The sequence below is a fragment of the Macaca fascicularis genome, chromosome 7, assembly GCF_037993035.2.
Source record: "Macaca fascicularis isolate 582-1 chromosome 7, T2T-MFA8v1.1".
Taxonomy (NCBI): Eukaryota; Metazoa; Chordata; class Mammalia; order Primates; family Cercopithecidae; genus Macaca; species Macaca fascicularis.
The window spans coordinates 47,746,874-47,770,780 of NC_088381.1; the positions used below are offsets into that span (position 1 = coordinate 47,746,874).

General features: G+C 37.8%; 1 protein-coding gene across 13 annotated transcripts in view; it reads left to right on the plus strand.

The window, feature by feature from the left end:
- Positions 1 to 23,907, plus strand: part of LRRC49 (leucine rich repeat containing 49) — a 170,041-nt gene that overhangs the window by 58,515 nt on the left and 87,619 nt on the right. For 11 of the 13 annotated variants that reach the window (XM_005559947.5, XM_005559950.5, XM_045395676.3 and 8 more), the window contains one exon: positions 21,144 to 21,291. The exons of the other annotated variants lie outside the window; for them this stretch is intronic. In XM_005559947.5, coding sequence (XP_005560004.1) covers positions 21,144 to 21,291 — 148 coding nt within the window. The remainder of the gene's footprint in view (positions 1 to 21,143; positions 21,292 to 23,907) is intronic. 13 annotated transcript variants of the gene reach the window in all.

The window sequence follows — 23,907 nt, forward strand, 5'->3', positions numbered from 1 at the left end:
ATACCTACACATCACTTCATTTGTGTGAATACAACGTAGTACTTGGCACACAGTAAATTCAAGTTTTACTTTTTGGAACTTTGTGGAATTTTTTATTTTACATTTTATTTTTATTTATTTTTAAAATTTTAAGTTCGGGGGTACATGTGCACGTTTGTTACATGGGTAAATTGCGGGTCACTGAGGCTTGGTATGTGAATGATCCCATTACCAAGGTAGTGAACACAGTACCAGATAGGTGGACTTCCAAGATATGCCTTCTCTCCACCCTCCCCCATCAAGTGGTCCCCAGTGTCTTTGTTCTCTTCTTTGTGTTCATGTGTATTCATTGTTTGGCTCCCACTTATAAGTGAGAACATGCAATATTTGGTTTTCTGTTCTTATGTTAGTTTGCTTAGGATAATGGAGTCTAGCTGCATCCATGTTGCTGCAAAAGACATTTCATTATTTTTTTATGGCTGTGTAGTATTCTATGGTATATATGTACCACATTTTCTTTATCCAGTCCACTGATGATGGGCATCTTGGTTGATTCCATGTCTGCTTTTGTGAATAGTGCTGTGATGAACATATGTCTTTTTGGTAGAATGATTTATTTTCCTTTGGATATATACCCAATAGTGGTATTGTTGGGTCAAATGGTAATTCTGTTTTAAGTTCTTTGAGGAATCTCCACACTGCTTTCCACAATGGATTGACTATTTTACATTCCCACCAGCAGTGTATGTGTTCCCTTTTCTCCAATGTATAAGTGTTCTCCCTTTTCACCAGCATCTCATTGTGGTTTTGATTTGCATTTCTCTAATGATTAGTGATGATATGAGCATTTTTTTATATATTTGTTGGCCACATGTATGTCTTCTTTTAAGAAATGTCTGTTCATGTTCTTTGACCATTTTATAATGGGGTTGTTTGTTTTTTGCTTGCCGATTCAAGTTTTTTATAGATTCTGGATATTAGACCTTTGTCAGATGCATAGTCTGCAAATATTTTCTCCCATTCTGTAGGTTGTCTGTTTACTCTGTTGGTAGTTTCTTTTGCTGTGCAGAAGCTCTTTAGTTTAATTAGGTCCTACTTGTCAATTTTTTGTTTTGTTGCATTGTTTTTAAAGACTTAGTCATAAATTCTTTGCCAAGGCCAGTGTCCAGAATGGTATTTCCTAGGTTTTCTCCTAGGGTTTTTATTGGTTTAGGTCTTAGATTTAAGTCTTTAGTCCATGTTGAGTTAATTTTTGAATATGGTGAGAGGAAGGGGTCTAGTTTCAGTCTTCTACATGTGGCTAGCAAGTTGATCTCAACACCATTTATTGAATAGGGAGTACTTTCCCCATGGTAGTTGTTGTTGACTTTGTCAATGATCAGGTAGTTGTAGGTGTATGGCTTTATTTCTGGGTTCTGTATCCTGTTCCATTGGTCCATGTGTCTGTTTTTGTACCAGTATCATGCTGTTTCAGTTACTGTAGCTTTGTAGTATAGTTTGAGGTCAGGTAATGTGACGCCTCTGGATTCATTCTTTTTATTAGGATTGCTTTGGCTATTCCAGCTCTCTTTTGGTTCCTCCATGTGATTTTTAGAATAGTTTTTCTAATTCTATGAAAAATGACATTGGTAGTATTATAGGAATGGCATTGAATCTGTAAATTGCTTTGGGTAGTATGGTTATTTTAACAATGTTAATTCTTCTTATCCATGAGCATGGAATGTGTTTCCATTTGTTTATGTTGCCTCTGATTTCTCAGCAATGCATTGTATTGCTCATTGCAGATATCTTTCCCCTCCTTGGTAAGTTGTATCCCTAGGTATTTTACTCTTTTTCTGGCTACAATAAATGGGATTGTGTTCTTGATTTTGCTGAGCCTAGACATTATTTGGTGTATAGAAATGCTACTGATTTTTGTACATTGATTTTGTATCCTGAAACTTTACTAAAGTTGTTTATCAGTTCTAGAAGCCTTGTGATGGAGTCAACGGGTTTTCCTAGGTATTGAATTATATTATCTGTGCAGATAGACAGTTTAGCTTTCTGTCTCCCTAATTTAGATTCCTTTTATTTCTTTTTCTTGCCTGATAGCTCTGGTTAGGACTTCTAGTACTAGGTTGAATAGGAGTAGTGAAAATGGGCATCCTTGTCTTTTTCCAGTTCTCAAGGGGAATGCTTCCAGCTTTTGCCCATTCAGTATGATGATGTTGGCTATAGGTTTATGTTATATGGGTCTTATTATTTTGAAGTGTGTTCCTTCGTTGCCTAATTTGTTGATGGTTTTTAACATGAAGGGATTTTGAATTTTTGTGAAGGCCTTTTCTGTGTCTATTGAGATGGTCATATGGTTTTTGTAATTAATTCAGTTTATGTGGTGAATCACATTAATTGATTTGTATATGTTGAACCAACTTTGCATTCCAGGAATAAAGCCTACTTGACCATGGTGAATTAGACTTTTGATGTGCTTCTGGATTTGCTTGTATTTTGTTGAGGATTTTTGCATCTGTGTTCATCAGAGATGTTGACGTGAAGCTTTTTTTTTTTTTTTTCTGTGTCTCTGCTAGGCTTTGGTATCAGAATGATACTGGCTTTGTAGTCTGAATTAGGGAGTAGTCCCTCCTTCTCAATGTTTTGAAATACATTTAGTAGGATTGGTACTAGCTCTTCTTTGTATATCTGGAAGAATTCAACTGTGAATCCATCTGGTCTAGGGCTTTTTTTGGTTGGTAGACTTTTCATTATTGATTTAATTTCTGAGCTCATTATTGGGCTGTTCAGGGCTTTAATTTCTTCTTGGTTCAATCTTGGGAGGCTGTGTGTTTCCAGGAATTTATTCATTTCTTCTAGGTTTTCTAGTTTGTGTGCATAGTGGTATTAGCAATAATGTGATTTTTTTTGTATTTCTGTGAAGTTGGTTGTAATGTCACCTTTGTCATTTCTAGTTGTGTTTATTTGGGTCTTCTTTTTTTTCTTTATTAATCTATCTAGTGGTCTATGAATCTTTTCAATCTTTTTAAAATCTTTAATCTTTTGAAGAACCACCGTTTGGTTTCATTGATCTTTTGTATGGATTTTTGTCATTCAGTCAATGTCATTCAGTTCAACTCTGATTTTGGTTATTTCTTTTCTTTTCTTCTGCTAGCTTTGGGGTTGATTTGCTCTTGTTTTTCTAGTTCCTCTAGGTACATTAGGTTGTTAGTTTGAGATATTTCTAACTTCTTGGTGTGGACATTTAGTGCTATAAATTTTCCTCTTAACACTGCTTTAGCTGTGTCCCAAAGATTCTGATATGTTATGTCTCCATTTTCATTAGTTTCAAATAATTTTTTGATTTCTTCCTTAGTTTTTTTCTTTACACAAAAGTCATTTAGGAGCAAGTTGTTTAACTTCCATGTAATTGTATGGTTTTGTTAGATCTCCTCAACATTGATTGCTATTTTTATTGTGCTGTTGTCCACCTGTGTGGTTGATTTGATTTTGATTTTTGAATTTGCTGAGACTTGCCTTGTGGCTGAGCATGTAGTCAGTCTTAGAGTATGTGCCGTATGCAGACAAGAAGAATGTATATTTTTCTTGTTGGTGGTTGGAGTGTTCTGTAGATGTCTTATTAGGTCCAATTAGTCAAGTGTCAAGATTAAGTCCGGAGTATCTTTGCTGGTTTACTGCCTTGATGATCTGTCTAATGTTATTAGTGGGGGTTGAAGTCCTGAGTATTATTGTTTGGTTGTCTGAATCTCTTCACAGATTGCTAAGAACTTTTTTTTTTTTAATCTGGGTGCTCCACTGTTGGGTTGGGTGAGTATATATTTAGAATAATTAAGTATTCTTATTGGATTGAGCCCTTTATCATTATGTAATGCCCTTTCTTTGTCCTTTTTGATCATTGTTGGTTTAAAGCCTGTTTTATCTGATATATGAATAGCTACCCCTGTTTTTTATTTCCTATTAGCCTGATAGATCTTTCTCCATTTCTTTACTTTGAGCCTATATATGTCGTTACTTGTGAGATGTGTCTCTTGAAGACCGTAGTCAGTTGGTTTGTGCTTCTTTATCTAACTTGGCACTCCATCCCTTTTAAGTGGGGGCATTTAGCCCATTTCCATTCAGGGTCAGTACTGGACTGTGAGGATTTGATTTTGTCATCATGCTATTAGCTGGCTACTATGTAGACTTGATCATATAGTTGCTTTATAATATCAATTAAGTATGTGCTTAAGTATGTCTTTATGGTGGCAGATATCATTCATTAATTTCCATGTTTAGCGCTTCCTTTAGAAGCTCTTGTAAGGCAGGTCTAGGGGTAATGAATACCCTTAGCTTTTGCTCGTCTGGAAAGGATTTCATTTCTCCTTTGCTTATGAGGTTTAGTTTGGAATGATATGAAATTCTTGGTTGGAATTTCTTTTCTTTAAGGATATTGAAAGCAGACCCCAAATCTCTTCTGGCTTATAAAGTTTCTACTAAAAGGTACATTGTTAACCTGATGGGGTTCCCTTTGTAAGTTTTTCTCTAGCTGCATTTAAGAATTTTTCTTTTGCATTGACCTTGGAGAATCTGATGACTGTGTCTTGGGGATGGTCATCTTGCATAGTATCTCACAGAGGTTCTCTGAATTTCTTGAATTTGTATGTCACCCTCTCAAGCAAGATTGGGAAAATTTTCATGGACTATATCCTCAAATACATTTTCCAAGTTGCTTGTTGTTTCTCCTCTTTCTGAAATGCAAACGAGTTATAGGTTTGGTCTCTACATAATCCCCTATTTCTCAGAGATTCCGTTATTTTTTAAATTATTTTTTTCTTCATTTTTGTCTGCCTGTGTTGCTTCAAAGGAGTGGCCTTCAAGCTGTGAGGTTTTGTTTTGTTTTGTTTTGTTTTGTTTTGTTTGTTTTAGACAGAGTCTTGCTCTGTCACCCAGACTGTAGTACAGTGGCGTGATCTTGGCTCACTGCAACCTCCATCTCCTGGGTTCAAGTGATTCTTCAGCCTCAGTCGCCCGAGTACTTGGGACTACAAGCATGTGCCACCACACCCAGCTAATTTTTGTATTTTTCATAGAGATGTGGTTTGCCATGTTGGACAGGCTGGTCTCAAACTCTTGACTTCAGATGATCCACCTGCCTTGGCCTCCCAAAGTGCTGGGATTATAGGTGTGAGCCACCGTGCCTGGCCAAGCTGCAAGATTCTTTTCTCATCTTGGTCTGTTCTGCTTTTAATGCATCCAATTGTATTTTGAAATTCCTGGAATTTTTCATTTCCAGAAGTTCAGTTTGGTCTTTTTTTAAATGGTTATGTCATCTTTCAACTATTGGGTTGTTTTACTGTTTTCCCTGGGTTGGGTTTCAACCTTTTCTTGTATCTCAGTGTGCTTCCTTATCATCCAGGTTCTGAATTCTCTGCCTGGCATTTCAGCCATTTCATTCTGGTTAGGATCCATTACTGGGGAGCTAGTGTGATCATCTGGAGGTAAGAAGACACACTGGCTTTTACAGTTGCCAGAGTTCTTGTGCTGGGTCTTTCTTCTGTGACAGTTGATGATTCTTTATTATTTGAAGTTGTTGTCCTTTGGGTGAGGCTTTTTGTTTTTATGATCTTTATTGCCCTTAGGGTTTTTTGACTGTGGTGTAAGTTGGGTATAGTTGAATCGCTTCATTTCTGGATGCTTTTAGGGGGCAAGGCTCAGCTCCACACTGCTGGGATGCATGCTCTAGCCCTGTGGGACTGGGACTGGGTCAGCAGCTTTGTCCTCTGGTCTCTCACGGTTGAGCTTTGGCTGGGATAGAGAGGCTGAGGTGTTCCCAGACCATTGACAACAGCACTCCATAGGGGACAGCAAATGGGGCATGGGTGTAGGTGCTCCAACAGGAGCAGCAGGGGCACTGTGGGCAGGATGTGCTCCAGTGGGCAGTGCTGTGAGCAAAAGGCACTCTGGCAGGGGCACTGAGGGTGGGAGGTGCTCTGGTAGAGGGCACCGTGGGCTTGGGAGGTGTGTGCCAGCAGAGGTGGTGGAGGCGTTCTGGCCGGGAGGCACTCCAGCTGGGGGTGCTATGGGCAGGGTCGCTTCTGCAGGGGGAAACCATGGATGGGTGGGTTGCTGTGGCTGGAGGTGCCACAGGCAGGAGGCCTGGAATTTTCTTTTTTTTTTTTTTAATCTGAAGTTGATTGAATTCAAAGATGTAGAACCCATGGATATGGAGGGCCAACTGTACCATACATTTTACTGTTATTTTAGAATGTATTCCTACTTATTAAAAAAAAGTTAACTGTAAAACAGCCTCAGGCAGGTCCTTCAAGAAGTATTCCAGAAGAAGGCATTGTTATCTTAGGACATGACAGCTCCATTTTATCTTAGCAGATAAAGCCCCTGAAGACTTTTTCCTGGGACAGTTGTGGTCTGTGGTTACAAGTAATCAGGGAAAAGTTTTCTACCCTTTCTGGTCTTAGCCCCAAGCTTTGAGTTAGGCAATATTTCAGGGGCTGTCAGTAAGAAAGTTTATAACTAATCAAATTTTGAGGATCTTGCTCTTGGGTTCCCAGATTTATCAACAGGTGTCTACTAGTTAGACTCTCCAACTTGAGTGGCTCCTAGGATTGTCTTCTATCCCTCAGCCTTGAAGATCATGTAAACCAAATCTCAATTTCATTAGGTTTAGCAAAATGCCGTCACAGCATAAAGGTCAGTTTCTACATTCTGTTTCCCTCTCTGGGTTCCTACATTTATTTATTGATTTATTTTTCTATGTAGTCCTCATTTGTTTTTTCAGCAGATTGTGAATGCATTTGAGACCAGTAGTTTTAGTTCATCATTCTCTCAGAATACAAATACCTGCATTATGTGTGCTTTTCTTTAACTGTGCATTACTCTTTAATATTTGATCATATATTATACATCTTTCTAGTTATTTTATGTTTGTCAGTTATGTATATTTCAGTCCTCATGAGCACAGTTGATGATTTATTCTATTGTTCCATTTCACTTCAGCTCTCTAGGCAAATAGCAAAATTCTCACTGATCAATATAAAATAAGTGAGCTTTTCATTAAGATTATTTCAAGATCATGGTACCTTGCTGGTATAAAAGAGTAAAACCCCCTTTTCTAAAGTACTTAGCTTACTTAGAGGAGGAAGATTTCTAGTTGGAGATATTTGACTGTTATTTAGGAATTGTTAGTTAAATATCTATGTTGTGTGATACATGCATATATGGGAATTTTATTTATTTCTCTGTATTTTATGAAGTGAGCATAAAATGGACTAAAATATTTTCTTTTCCTTTTGGGATATGAATTTTGGTCAGTTGGGACAGATTGTTTCTCTATAGGTTCTTTAGCAGATAGGAAGCAGATGTGGCAACGTGAGGAGACTACTAGGGGAAGAACAAATGTATGAGTAGTCTGGAAAAAGATTAAAGTCAATTATAAGTTAAATGTCAGCCTTTAGACCAAAGCTTTTTCATTCTTGGTACTCTAAAGAGATGAGAGCAATTGAGTGTTCTTAAACCCTCCACAAAAAAAAAAAAAAAAAAAGGAAGGGGAGTGGAGAGAGAGAGAGAGAGACTGTTTTTAAAAGCTAGTATTTCACTATACTTACTGTTTTATTTCCAGATTTGTTTCTTTTTTTAAACAGTCTGCTTTTGATTTTCTTTGGTTAGGTAAAACATAACCCATCATTAGCCTGTATTTGTACTTAAGAGTATTGTTTTATTTGGTTAGCGAATGTCTTTAAAATCATATGGTCTTTGTCAGTGAGCTTCTAGGAATGTCTGGCATGTTTATTGGTCAAATGCCTGGCAGATGGAAGTAAAATTTTGTGAGGAATCTTCTGGATCAAATACAGGTTTATTTTTACTTTAATAAAACTATTCAAAGCATAAAGACTCCAGTCTGAGTGTCAACAGTAGTAGCTGATCTGGGAGCAGTTGCCCGGATAGTACCTACTGAGGATCACAGTGATGTCCCCATTCCTGATGCCACTTTTTTGTTGTGCTTGAATTATAGACATAGACCATATGGGCATCTACAGGTCTTTTAGATCTCTGAAGTTCTTTATAATGTGTACTGGGCATACTGTTTTCTTCTATACATAAAAAAGTGCTTTGTATTTAATTAAATGAAGATACTGTTTAGTTTTGTGTGTGACACCACCCATTATTAGACCAATTCCATTGGCAATCATTAGATCAATTTAATTCCCCAAAGGAATACTTGAGAGACAGGGCTGGGAACAGTTACAATCACTTTAGTTTAAAATTATACTTAGCAATAAGAAACGGATCATAGACTCTACAATCTAGCTTGTAAATAAATAGTAAATAGCAATAAAATTAGAATCTGTCTATAATAAAATTAAGTTTTCCAGCTTGTCTGTGCTTTTGTATATATTATTTTCACTTTTAAGTGCATCTGCCTAATTAGTAATGTATATTGTAATGATGCTTAAATATCATGTGTTATCTTTTAAATAATAATTCCAAGAAAAGTGTAAGAGAATTCACTCCTTCACTTTTTTAAAATAAAGGATAAGCCCTTTGGAATTATTTCAATTCATCACATTTTTTCATTCATTCACCAAAACTTTATTGCACACTTACTAAAGATAGGTCTTAAGTTAGGTGTTGGGGCAGTGGTCACAGTGTCTTTCCAGTCTTCAAGAAACTTACAGTTTAATTCTATTGAGTTAGGTTGAGTATTGGAAAAAAAAATACTCTTCAACATCTACTGGTTCTCTTACCTCTGCTCTTCACATTAGTTAATACCTTAAGGTTGAAATTAGTGAGCCCATCATGTGGTAGCTGCAGGAAAACTTAGTGAAAACCCTTTTGAATTGTGTCTTTATAGCCATTGGCCACCAAAATAACAGTGTTCCAGGAAAAGGAGACTTGATAGATGAAAAGATAATCTGTCAAATATATATATATATTTTTTTTTTAATTTTTTTTTATTTTTAATTTTTTTGAGATGGAGTCTCGCTCTGTTGCCCAGGCTGGAGTGCAGTGGCCAGATCTCAGCTCACTGCAAGCTCCGCCTCCCGGGTTCACGCCATTCTCCTGCCTCAGCCTCCCAAGTAGCTGGGACTACAGGCGCCCGCCACCTCGCCCGGCTAGTTTTTTGTACTTTTTAGTAGAGACGGGGTTTCACCGTATTAACCAGGATGGTCTCGATCTCCTGACCTCGTGATCCGCCCGTCTCGGCCTCCCAAAGTGCTGGGATTACAGGCTTGAGCCACCGCGCCCGGCCCATATATATTTTTTATAATTTAAAATTTCTCTGTAAATCAATTTTTAAAGATATAATTTACCTATAATAAAATGAACACATTTTAAGTGTGGAGTTCAATGAATTTTGACAGAGTACGAACCCTTGTAACCATAACTCTAGTTGTTCACTTGAGAGACAAACTTGGAGTTATTCTAGATTCCTTTCTTTATCACATCCAAATGATTACTAATTTCTGTCCATGCTATACTCTAAACTTCCATAGAACCTATCCCCTCTTTACTCTCCTGACTACTACCTTGGTTTTTAACATGTTAAGCCCTGTTTTTCACCTCTATTACCGCAATCTACTTTATAACTAGCTTTTGAGTCTTATCTCTTTTCTTTTTCATATACCCTCCATGACGTTATTAAGTTGTGATTTTTCTAAAATACTATTCTGATCATATTACCCACCTTGCTTAAAATCGCTTCATGACTCTTTAGAGTTCCCATTCTCAATTATTGGTTTGATGGTGACATCATTTATCAAATAGAAAATACACATAGAGAAGCAGATTTGTGGAGGGAAGGTGATGAGTTAGTTCACTTTAACAAGGTGGAAGAAATAAAACATTGCCTTCTGAAGCATTTTTATTTGATTCAAGCTTTATGTACACAACCATGGGGGAAGGAGAGAAAAAGCCATCACAAATACCAGGAACTGTTCTGAGATTTTTATATTGATGAAGAAAATGAATTTTGGCAATGCTAGGTGGGAAAAATCATGTTTGTTCAAGCTTGTTTATACTTGAAGTGATGATTAAGTTTAAATTTATAAACTCATATTTTCACCTTCATATACTAGTTTGTTAAAAAAATGCCTTCCCATATTTATCTAAACATGTCTCGAACACCATGAGTTGCATATAAATCGTGAGGTTTACCTTTCAGATTGGTAAAGATAAGCTCTGAAGTAAAATAATTAATAGCAGGGTGTCTTTTTACATTCAGTGTGAGGAAAACATAGAATAAATACTTAAATATGACAATAAAAACAGCGAACTTTATTCTTGATGTAGAACTTGCCTCAACCTTGTTAGTACCTATTTATTATTTTCTATACCATGAATATTCTTTATAATCTAGCTTTTCTTGACACAGCGAGAAGAGATATTTAATTTAGTGCCTGAATAAATAAAGTATTTATAGTACTATAAAGTACTGGTAATTTAGTGCCTGAATAAATAAAGTATTTGTAAAGTATTTGTGTACTGAATGAGAATGACTGTAATATAAATGAGTTTTACCAAGGTGCCCTGTGGTATTATTTAGAAAAGTGATTATTTCTTTAAAAAATGAAAATCCTGGCCAGGAGTGGTGGCTCACGCCTGTAATCCCAGCACTCTGGGAGGCCAAGGCGGGTGGATCACCTGAGGTCAGGTGTTCAAGACCAGCCTGGCCAGGGTGAAACCCTGTCTCTACTAAAAATACAAATAATTAGCTGGGCGTGGTGGTGCACTCCTGTAATCCCAGCTACTTGGGAGGCTGAGGCAGGAAAATCACTTGAACCCAGGAGGCGGAGGTTGCAGTGAGCCGAGATTGTGCCATTGCACTCCAGCCTGGGCAACTAGAGCGAAACTCCATGAAAGAAAGGAAGGAAGGAAGGGAGGGAGGGAGGGAGAGAAGGAAATCCCAGTCAAAATCTCATAGGTTATAGATATCAACAGTTGGATTCTAAAGTTTATATGAAAAGGCCAGACCTAGAATAGTGACACAATACTGAAGAATAAAGTTGGAGGATTCACACTAACCTTTTGCAAGAATGTTTTCTATTGTTAAAATAAACAGATGATCAAAATATGTTTTCACAAATCACACAGTTTATTGCCATACAAAGAGCTTATTATGTTTATTCATAATGCTCAAAGAATGGAAGAATAACAGGAACAAATATCACAGGGAATATACTCAATAGATAAAGTACATTATCCACATATTGAACGAGTTCCATTTTAGTTTAGAGTCCAGTTATTAAAGTCTGTTGCTAAATTAGGATGGAAGCATGCCTCTGCGGATGTAAAGTCTAATCAAAGTTTGGAGAGTACTTTTCTATATGTGGTTTCAGGAGGGATGATTTGATCACCACAGTGTACATCCATAACAATGTGCAAGGTCCCTCAACACTAGCAAGCAGTGCCAGTGTTGCTGGGCTTTGGAGGATAGTTCAAAGGCTGCCAGACAGCAACCCTGCTAGTCTGATATTTTGGTCTTTGGAGAAGTGTCTGACATAGAGTAGCCCCGACAAAGCCTAAGTATCAATCTATCAAAATCTTGGGTTTATATGTGTTTTTAGAGTCCAGTAGTTGAGCCCAATAACTCATGTATGTGGTCTGATGAGGAGTGATAGAACATTCTTACAGGGAGAGGAATTAAACTTCATGTTCTTATCACAGCAAAACACGTGTCTTTCATGTAGTAAATAAACTAAGTGTTTAAATCATTTCAAAGCTACATAATAAAGATCCCGTATAAAACTACAGTCATGATGACAGTGTGGTAGTGGTGAAAGAGTAGACACATATATCAATGGAACCAAATAAAAGGCCCAGAAATAGACCCATATAAATATAGTCAGGTGATCTTTGATAAAGGAGCAAAAGCAAGTCAATAGAGAAAGGATAGTCTTTTCAACAAATGGTACTGGAACAATTGGATGTCCATATGAAAAAAAGAAAGGAATATAGACGTGGACCTTACACCTTTCACTAAATTAACTCAAAGTGGATCATAGACTTAACTGTAAAACAAAACTATTAAACTTCTAAAGAAAACTTAGGAGAAAATCCAGACAACCTTGGATTTGGCAATTAGTTTTTAGATACAAGACCAAAAAGTAGGATCCATGAAAGAGAAAATTGTTAAGTTGGGCATCATTAAAATTAAAAACATCTGTCCTGTGAAAGACACTGTTAAGAGAATGAAAAGACAAGCCACAGACTGGGATAAATATTTGCAAAACATATATCTGATAAAAGACTTGTATCCAAATTTTCAAAAAAATCTTAAAATTCCCCAGTAAGAAAAGAAAGAATCCAATTTAAAATGGGCAAAAGAGCTGAAAACACAAAGAAGATACATGGATGGCAAGTATGCATATGAAAAAATGCTCAGCATCTTTTGTCATTAGGGAATTGCATATTAAAACAATGAGATACCACTATGTACCTCTTGGAGTGGCTGAAATCCCAGAACACAGATACCAAATGCCGGTGAGGATGGGAGCTGTCAAGATTGCAAGATGATACAGCCACTTTGGAAGGCAGTTTGGCGGTTTCTTACAAAGCTAAAATAAACATAGTCTTACTGTAATATCCAGCAGTTATACTCTTGGGTATTTATCCATTTGGGTTGAAAACTTATGCCCACACAAAAAGTTGCAGGTGAATATTTACAACAGCTTTATTCATAATCAACAAAAACTGGAAGCAGCCAAGATGTCCTCAGTAGGTGAGTGGATAAAGAAACTATGGTACATCCATACAATGGAATATTGCTCAGTGAGGAAAAGAAATGAGCTATGAAGGCACAGAAAGACATGGATGAAACTTAAATGCATATTGCTAAGTGAAAGAAGACAATCTAAAAAGGCTACATATTACATGATTCCAAGTATACAACATTCTAGAAATGGCAGAACTGTAGTGACAGTAGAAAGATCAGTGGTTGCCAGTGATATGGGAGGAGGAGAGGAGATCAAATGGCTAAAGTACAGCAGATTTTTCTAGTGTCATGAAACAGTTCTCTAAGATACTTTTTTTTTTTTAAATTATACTTTAAGTTCTAGGGTACATGTGCATAACGTGCAGGTTTGTTACCTATGTATGCTTGTGCCATGTTGGTGTGCTGCACCCATCAACTCGTCAGCACCCATCAACTCGTCATTTACATCAGGTATAACTCCCAATGCAATCCCTCCCCCCTCCCCCATCCCCGTGATAGGCCCCGGTGTGTGATGTTCCCCTTCCCGAGTCCAAGTGATCTCATTGTTCAGTTCCCACATATGAGTGAGAACATGTGGTGTTTGGTTTTCTGTTCCTGTGATAGTTTGCTGAGAATGATGGTTTCCAGCTGCATCCATGTCCCTACAAAGGACACAAACTCATCCTTTTTTATGGCTGCATAGTATTCCATGGTATATATGTGCCACATTTTCTTAATCCAGTCTGTCACCAATGGACATTTGGGTTGATTCCAAGTCTTTGCTATTGTGAATAGTGCCGCAATAAACATATGTGTGCATGTGTCTTTATAGCAGCATGATTTATAATCCTTTGAGTATATACCTAATAATGGGATGGCTGGGTCATATGGTACTTCTAGTTCTAGATCCCTAGTTCTAGATCCTTGAGGAATCGCCATACTGTTTTCCATAATGGTTGAACTAGTTTACAATCCCACCAACAGTGTAAAAGTGTTCCTATTTCTCCACATCCTCTCCAGCACCTGTTGTTTCCTGACTTTTTAATGATTGCCATTCTAACTGGTGTGAGATGGTATCTCATTGTGGTTTTGATTCGCATTTCTCTGATGGCCGGTGATGATGAGCATTTTTTCATGTGTCTGTTGGCTGTATGAATGTCCTCTTTTGAGAAATGTCTGTTCATATCCTTTGCCCACTTTTTGATGGGGTTGTTTATTTTTTTCTTGTAAATTTGTTTGAGTTCTTTGTAGGTTCTGGATATTAGCCCTTTGTCAGATGAGTAGATTGCACAAATTTTCTCCCATTCTGTAGGTTGCCTGTTCACTCTGATGGTAGTTTCTTTTGCTGTGCAGAAGCTCTTTAGTTTCATTAGATCCCATTTGTCAATTTTGGCTTTTGTTGCCGTTGCTTTTGGTGTTTTAGACATGAAGTCCTTGCCCATGCCTATGTCCTGAATGGTATTACCTAGGTTTTCTTCTAGGGTTTTTATGGTATTAGATCTAACATTTAAGTCTGTAATCCATCTTGAATTAATTTTCGTATAAGGAGTAAGGAAAGGATCCAGTTTCAGCTTTCTACTTACAGCTAGCCAGTTTTCCCAGCACCATTTATTAAATAGGGAATCCTTTCCCCATTTCTTGTTTTTCTCAGGTTTATCAAAGATGAGATGGCTGTAGATGTGTGGTATTATTTCTGAGTGCTCTGTTCTGTTCCATTGGTCTATATCTCTGTTTTGGTACCAGTACCATGCTGTTTTGGTTGCTGTAGCCTTGTAGTATAGTTTGAAGTCAGGTAGCGTGATGCCTCCAGCTTTGTTCTTTTGACTTGGGATTGTCTTGGAGATGTGGGCTCTTTTTTGATTCCATATGAACTTTAAAGCAGTTTTTTCCAATTCTGTGAAGAAACTCATTGGTAGCTTGATGGGGATGGCATTGAATCTATAAATTACCTTGGGCAGTATGGCCATTTTCACGATATTGATTCTTCCTATCCATGAGCATGGTATGTTCTTCCATTTGTTTATGTCCTCTTTTATTTCACTGAGCAGTGGTTTGTAGTTCTCCTTGAAGAGGTCCTTTACATCCCTTGTAAGTTGGATTCCTAGATATTTTATTCTCTTTGAAGCAATTGTGAATGGAAGTTCATTCCTGATTTGGCTCTCTGTTTGTCTGTTACTGGTGTATAAGAATGCTTGTGATTTTTGCACATTAATTTTGTATCCTGAGACTTTGCTGAAGTTGCTTATCAGCTTAAGGAGATTTTGGGCTGAGACAATGGGGTTTTCTAAATATACAATCATGTCATCTGCAAACAGGGACAATTTGACTTCTTCTTTTCCTAACTGAATACCCTTGATTTCTTTCTCTTGCCTGATTGCCCTAGCCAGAACTTCCAACACTATGTTGAATAGGAGTGGTGAGAGAGGGCATCCCTGTCTTGTGCCAGTTTTCAAAGGGAATTTTTCCAGTTTTTGCCCATTCAGTATGATGTTGGCTGTGGATTTGTCATAAATAGCTCTTATGATTTTGAGATACGTTCCATCAATACCGAATTTATTGAGAGTTTTTAGCATGAAGGGCTGATGAATTTTGTCAAAGGCCTTTTCTGCATCTATTGAGATAATCATGTGGTTTTTGTCTTTGATTCTGTTTATATGCTGGATTACGTTTATTGATTTGCGTATGTTGAACCAGCCTTGCATCCCAGGGATGAAGCCCACTTGATCATGGTGGATAAGCTTTTTGATGTGCTGCTGGATCCAGTTTGCCAGTATTTTATTGAGGGTTTTTGCATCGATGTTCATCAGGGATATTGGTCTAAAATTCTCTTTTTTTGTTGTGTCTCTGCCAGGCTTTGGTATCAAGATGATGTTGGCCTCATAAAATGAGTTAGGGAGGATTCCCTCTTTCTCTATTGATAGGAATAGTTTCAGAAGGAATGGTACCAGCTCCTCCTTGTACCTCTGGTAAAATTCAGCTGTGAATCCATCTGGTCCTGGACTTTTTTTGGTTGGTAGGCTATTAATTATTGTCTCAATTTCAGAGCCTGCTATTGGTCTATTCAGGGATTCAGCTTCTTCCTGGTTTAGTCTTGGGAGACTGTAAGTGTCCAGGAAATTATCCATTTCTTCTAGATTTTCTAGTTTATTTTTGTAGAGGTGTTTATAGTATTCTCTGGTGGTAGTTTGTATTTCTGTGGGGTCGGTGGTGCTTTCCCCTTTATCATTTTTTATTGCGTCGATTTGATTCTTCTCTCTTTTCTTCTTTATTAGTCTTGCTAGTGGTCTATCAATTTTGTTGATCTTTTCAAAAAACCAACTCCTGGATTCATTGATTTTTTTGGAGGGTTTTTTGTGTCTCTATCTCCTTCAGTTCTGCTCTGATCTTAGTTATTTCTTGCCTTCTGCTAGCTTTTGAATATGTTTGCTCTTGCTTCTCTAGTTCTTTTAATTGTGATGCTAGGGTGTCAATTTTAGATCTTTCCAGCTTTCTCTTGTGGGCATTTAGTGCTATAAATTTCCCTCTACACACTGCTTTAAATGTGTCCCAGAGATTCTGGTATGTTGTATCTTTGTTCTCATTGGTTTCAAAGAACATCTTTATTTCTGCCTTCATTTCGTTGTGTACCCAGTAGTCAGTCAGGAGCAGGTTATTCAGTTTCCATGTAGTTGAGCGGTTTTGATTGAGTTTCTTAGTCCTGAGTTCTAGTTTGATTGCACTGTGGTCTGAGAGACAGTTTGTTATAATTTCTGTTCTTGTACATTTGCTGAGGAGTGCTTTACTTCCAATTATGTGGTCAATTTTGGAATAAGTGTGATGTGGTGCTGAGAAGAATGTATATTCTGTTGATTTGGGGTGGAGAGTTCTGTAGATGTCTATTAGGTCTGCTTGCTGCAGAGATGAGTTCAATTCCTGGATATCCTTGTTAACTTTCTGTCTCGTTGATCTGTCTAATGTTGACAGTGGAGTGTTGAAGTCTCCCATTATTATTGTAGGGGAGTCTAAGTCTCTTTGTAAGTCTCTAAGGACTTGCTTTATGAATCTGGGTGCTCCTGTATTGGGTGCATATATATTTAGGATAGTTAGCTCTTCCTGATGAATTGATGGCTTTACCATTATGTAATGGCCTTCTTTGTCTCTTTTGATCTTTGATGGTTTAAAGTCTGTTTTATCAGAGACTAGTATTACAACCCCTGCTTTTTTTTGTTCTCCATTTGCTTGGTAGATCTTCCTCCATCCCTTTATTTTGAGCCTATGTATGTCTCTGCATGTGAGATGGGTCTCCTGAATACAGCAGACTGATGGGTCTTGACTCTTTATCCAGTTTGCCAGTCTGTGTCTTTTAATTGGAGCATTTAGTCCATTTACATTTAAGGTTAATATTGTTATGTGTGAACTTGATCCTGCCATTATGATATTAACTGGTTATTTTGCTTGTTAGTTGATGCAGTTTCTTCCTAGCCTCGATGGTCTTTACATTTTGGCATGTTTTTGCAATGGCTGGTACCGGTTGTTCCTTTCCATGTTTAGTGCTTCCTTCAGGGTCTCTTGTAAGGCAGGCCTGGTGGTGACAAAATCTCTAAGCATTTGCTTATCTGTAAAGGATTTTATTTCTCCTTCACTTATGAAACTTAGTTTGGCTGGATATGAAATTCTCAGTTTAAAATTCTTTTCTTTAAGAATGTTGAATATTGGCCCCCACTCTCTTCTGGCTTGTAGAGTTTCTGCCGAGAGATCTGCCGTTCGTCTGATGGGCTTCCCTTTGTGGGTAACCCGACCTTTCTCTCTGGCTGCCCTTAAGACTTTTTCCTTCATTTCAACTTTGGTGAATCTGGCAATTATGTGTCTTGGAGTTGCTCTTCTCGAGGAGTATCTTTGTGGCGTTCTCTGTATTTCCTGAATTTGAATGTTGGCCTGCCCTACTAGGTTGGGGAAGTTCTCCTGGATGATATCCTGAAGAGTGTTTTCCAACTTGGTTCCATTTTCCCCCTCACTTTCAGGCACCCCAATCAGACGTAGATTTGGTCTTTTTACATAATCCCATACTTCTTGCAGGCTTTGTTCATTTCTTTTTCTTCTTTTTTCTTTTGGTTTCTCTTCTTGCTTCATTTCATTCATTTGATCCTCAATCGCTGATACTCTTTCTTCCAGTTGATCGAGTCGGTTACTGAAGCTTGTGCATTTGTCACGTATTTCTCATGTCATGGTTTTCATCTCTGTCCGTTTGTTTATGGCCTTCTCTGCATTAATTATTCTGGTTATCAATTCTTCCACTTTTTAAAAGATTTTTAGTTTCTTTGCACTGGGTACGTAATTCCTCCTTTAGCTCTGAGAAGTTTGATGGACTGAAGCCTTCTTCTCTCATCTCTTCAAAGTCATTCTCCGTCCAGCTTTGATCCGTTGCTGGCGATGAGCTGCATTCCTTTGGAGGGGGAGATGCGCTCTTATTTTTTGAATTTCCAGCTTTTCTGCCCTGCTTTTTCCCCATCTTTGTGGTTTTATCTGCTTCTGGTCTTTGATGATGGTGACGTACTGATGGGGTTTTTGTGTGGGTGTCCTTTCTGTTTGTTAGTTTTCCTTCTAATAGTCAGGACCCTCAGCTGTAAGTCTGTTGGAGATTGCTTGAGGTCCACTCCAGACCCTGTTTGCCTGGGTGTCAGCAGCAGAGGCTGCAGAAGATAGAATACTGCTGAACAGCGAGTGTACCTGTCTGATTCTTGCTTTGGAAGCTTCCTCTCAGGGGTGTACTCCACCGTGTGAGGTGTGGGGTGTCGGTCTGCCCCTAGTGGAGGATGTCTCCCAGTTAGGCTACTCAGGGGTCAGGGATCCACTTGAGCAGGCAGTCTGTCCGTTCTCAGATCTCAACCTCTGTGTTAGGAGATCCACCGCTCTCTTCAAAGCTGTCAGACAGAGTCGTTTGCGTCTGCAGAGGTTTCTACTGCTTTTTGTTGTTGTTGTTCTTGTTGTTGTTTAGCTGTGTCCTGTTCCCAGAGGTGGAGTCTACAGAGACTGGCAGGCCTCCTTGAACTGCTGTGAGCTCTACCCAGTTCCACCTCCCAGGGCTTTGTTTAGCTACTTAAGCCTCAGCAATGGCGGGTGCCCCTCCCCCAGCCTCGCTGCTGCCTTGGGGTTAGATCGCAGACTGCTGTTCTAGCAATGAGGAAGGCTTCGTGGGCGTGGGACCCTCCCGGCCAGGTGTAGGATATAATCTCCTGGTATGCCTGTTTGCTTAAAGCGCAGTATTGGGGTGGGAGTTACCTGATTTTCCAGGTGTTGTGTGTCTCAGTTCCCCTGGCTAGGAAAAGGGATTCCCTTCCCCCTTTTGCTTCCCAGGTAAGGTGATGCCTCGCCCTGCTTCAGCTCTCACTGGTCGGGCTGCAACAGCTGACCAGCACCGATTGTCCGGCACTCCCCAGTGAGATGAACCCAGTACCTCAGTTGATAATGCAGAAATCACCTGTCTTCTGTGTCTGTCACGCTGGGAGCTGGAGACTGGAGCTGTTCCTATTCAGCCATCTTGCTCTGCCCCCTCTAAGATACTTTAATGGTGGATACATGACATTATGCATTTGTCAAAGCCTGTAGAAATTTACATAATAAAAAGTAAGCCTTAATATATGCAAATTTTTAAAAATCACTTAGGAGTTTAGAGGATCTCAGAAAGGAATGCAGACTGACAAGAGAATCTAACTGCATTACAAATATATGAAACAACCTCCCTAAAGGGGTGGGGGAAAAGGCACTGACCTAAGAAACTTTGGAAATGAGCCTGTAAGACTAAATGCAAAAGCAATTACACCTAATCATTGTTCTTCAGTTGATAAAGTTGTTTCTCGTTGGGGGTACACATTAAAAATTCTGATACCTCTATACATACATACTGGAATTGAATAATTAAGTAAATGGAGAGTTGATGGTTTGAAGCCAAACTTCTTGTTGAAGTAGAAACTTTCAGATAAGCAAGGGAAAGAGGCTGGAATGGTTCATTTGGTGATGGATTAGAGCTGGAAACATCAGTATGAACTCATCTTTAGCTTAATATAGACACAGATGGCACAGATAGTTACTTAGATAAATATTTATAGATATATGCATATACACAGGTTTCTGTACACACATATATTTTTTTGCTGTGTCAGCTGAGAGGAACTAAAGGAAATGACCCCACAGTAGCAAGAAGTACACTTAGCCCCCAGATCTTTGTTTCTAATACTAGCCTCCAATAAAATGAACTATGGCTCCTCAGAAATGGCTGATACTAGAACCATGGCAGGAATTAGTCTAGAAAATACTTGAGTCAAAATCTTGTAGTGCCAGAAAGTAAGAAAGTGCTCAGAAAAAGAAAAAAAAATCCACATCGATGGGAGCCAAAGGGGCATAGGAGCCAATTGCAAGAGCTTCCAATGGCCAAAGCTGGAACAATTTGAACAACAAAATAGTAAAATTGTATTGGATAATAACCCAAAGCATAAAATAAATATACATGAGTTCAGACTCTCTGTCCTCAAGGAGGAGGAGCTTAACTTCCCACTCCCTAAGTGTGGGCTGCACATGGTGACTTCCTTACAAATAGTTGAGTATGAAAAGGAGAGGATGCAATGGTAACTTTACATTGGAGAAACCTGAAGAACATAATCTCAGCCTCAGCCTTGAACATGTTGATCAGGGTCAACATCAACAGTAATAAGTCATATTAATAATATATACCAACTGGGCATAGTGATCATGCCTGTTAATTCCAGCACTTTGTGGGGCCAAGGAGTTCAAGACCAGCCTGGGCAACATAGTGAGACCCTTTTCATTTTGTAGACAAAATAAAAAGTAAAACATTAGCCACACATGATGGTACACACCTGTAGTTCCAACTACTTGGGTTGCTCAGGTGGGAGGATTGCTTGAGCCCAAGAGTTTGAGGTTAGGATGAGTTATGATTGCACCACTGAAACCCAGCCTGGATGACGGAGTGAGACCTGGTCTCAAAGAAAAAAAAAAAAAAAAGGAGTTATCTTAACCCCCATCTAATCATGAGAAAAATATCAGACAAATCCTAATAGAGGGTCATCCTACAAAATAACTGATGAGTATTCCTCGAAACTGTCAAGTCATCAAAAACAAGGCAAGTCTGAGAAATTGACACAGCCAAGAGAACCTCAGGAGGTATGACAACTAAATGTAATATGATATCCTCCATGGGATCCTGGAACAGAAAAAGGACATTAGATAAAAACTAAGGGAAACCTGGATAAAATAGGGGCTTTAGCTACTAAGAATATGTTTATATTGGTTGATTAATTGTAACAAATGTACTATACTAACACAAGATGTTAACAATAGGGGAAACTGGGTATGGGGTATATGAGAACTCTCTGTACTATCTTCTTAATTTTTCTGTAAATCTAAAACTGTCCTAAAAATAAAGTCTATTAAAAATGAAAGCATCATTTTAAGACCTCAGAATAATCAGTGGTTTCTGTCTCTCCTGCAGTTTTGACAGTGTTTCTTGCCTTGCTGACTCTTCTTCCCTCTCTGACATCACCTTTGATGGCAATCCCATAGCTCAAGAGTCATGGTACAAACACACTGTCCTTCAGAATATGATGCAGCTGCGCCAGCTAGATATGAAGAGAATCACGGTGAGAACCCTTCCAAAGTGTTCACCATGTTGTTGTCCTTAGTGTGGATTAGGAAATTGGGGGGCATATTCTTTGCTTGAAATGCTTCTTAATTTTACTGAACTATGGGTTATCATGATTGTATACTTCATAATTGCAGTTATGTAGTTTTTACTGCCTGACCCCATCCCCAGTTTAATTGAACAGGACTTTAAAAATTCCTAGCCTTCTGTTTAAATTAATCATCATGTTTATTTTTCATTCTTGCTTAATATCCAACTAATAATTTATTTTGAAATGAATGAGTGAGAATTTTGTTAAGTTACAACGCGTAGTGGTTAAGAGCATGGACACTGGAGCCAGATTGCCTGCATCTGAATTCTGGCTTGACTGCTTTCTAGCCATAGGCCTTTGGCAACGTATTTAACCTTTGTATACCTCATTTTACTCAAAGTAAAATGGGGATCAGAATTATGTCATAGGGTTGTCGTGAAGATAAAATAAAGTACTACTACACCTTAAAAAATAAGGTACTACACCTTAGACTGTGAGGCTTTTAGGAGGCATTTGTATGTAGTTGTTATTGTTGATGTTATACCTCCCAAAGTAGCTACCTCTTTTTATTCATTGTATCTCCATGTTAAGATATTTTCTACACTTAGGTGTTTTAATATGGTTTCTGATCTAAGTGGAATGCTGTGCATAATATCCCCCTCTTTTTAGGTGTACAATGTGTATTAGCATATTATAGGCTCCAAGAAGTTCTGTAATTAAATAAACTTATTTAACTTTGTTTCTTTGACCAGGTTTATTTGTTATTAGAAAATGCATTTTAATAATCTCAGTTCGATAGTCTCTGACCTAGAAAAATATCCTAAGCCTCTACCTATTTTCTCTCTTCTGAACTGCTGTTTTTCATGTGAATTCTGATGATCACCTAGGTTTATGCAGTTGCCAACTGACCTATTTCTTTGTATATTAGGATCACAATGTGTGCAGTTTTCATTTATGCCTCAGCAATACTGTGGACCTCTAAGTTGGCTAGCTAATAGCTAAAAGTGTGGATGAATTGATGGATACCAGAGGTCTTCTAGGGTTCTGCCTCTCTCTCTATTCCATGGTGGAGCTATGGTTCTTTGTCCTCTTAGTTAATTCGGCTCTGTAGTGTCAACACTGTTTCATACTTTTGTGGTAACTCTTTACCCTTATCGCCATGTCTTTCTTAGTTAAGCATCTTTGCTACTTCTTAAATTGCTCTTTCTAATGAGGTTGAGATGAGTGGGATAAGAGTTAGAGCTAGCTCATTTATATAAATTAGTACTTAATTATGTGGTATGTTCCTCATAGTGAATTTATTTGTCATTCTTGTCTACCCAAACAATATATAGTCTTTAAGGGCAGAAACCATTCTTCTTTCTTGCCTGGCACCTACAGATTACTAACATCTAATTCTCACACCACATTCAACTTTTACTAGTTATGTCAATATTGTTCTTTATAGCATAAAGATGCAATTTAGAATTATACATTGCATTATAGATGAATTTTGTTGTCATGTCTCTAAAGTCATCATTTTTCTGGAACTATTTCTCATTCTTTCTTTGATTTTCATGACTGATATTTATGAAGATTACAGGTCAGTTTTTTTGTAGAATGACCCTCAATTCAGATTTTTTGATGTTTCCTCATGATTAATTTTTACTTATAGGTTTTTGGCATTAATATCATATTAGTGATTTTGTATTCTTCTCATTGCATCTTAGACCAGCATGTTTTACAACATGTTATTCATATTTATCTCTTTATTGAGGATGCTTACTTTAGGAAGATTTCTATCAAACTTTTCTTTGTGAAGTTTCTCTTTTTCCCTTTGTAATCCCATTCCTCATAAAAATTTAAATTTATTCATTCATTCATATCTATATGGACTTATGGTATTTAGTCTCACCTTTTGTTTATAACTTTTTAGTAATTTTAATGTGGAAGCTGTACCTTTTTAAAGGACTTTTTATAACAAATGTCAGCAAACAGCCTATGAGTTGGCTACCTGTTTTTGTAAATAAAGTTGTATTGGAACACAGTGATGCCCATTCATTTATGTATTATCTATGTCTGCTTTGATGCTGCAACGGCAGAGTCAAGTAGTTGCTATGGATACTATATGGCCTACAAGCCCAAAATATTTATTATCTGGCTGAAAAAGTTTGCTGATGCCAGTAACTATTTTTGCTTTTTAAGAAACAATATCTTAATTGAATTTTTGTGTAAATTACCATATAAACATTCTTACTGTGGTGGATTACACAAATATTTAATGAACTTCTGTGCATTGGGGCAGTGGTTCCTAAACTGCATGCAGAGGATGCTGCAGTGAACTCATAGGGAGTGAATATTTTTAACTTCCAAGGGAAACATAGTGAGATTTGACATTTGTGAGACTGTGAGCAAATTAGTAGCTCAAACAGTTTACCATTTCAACATTAGTTCACACTATATTTCTTTCAATCACATCCTATCTTTGAAAAGCTGAATTTTCAGTAGTTGTTGTAATAAAAATAAATACCTTGCCAAAATCAGTGTGGAACAGGAAATGAGGGTGGCAGTGTCCAATGTGATTCTCTGTTTGAGAAGTTGTAT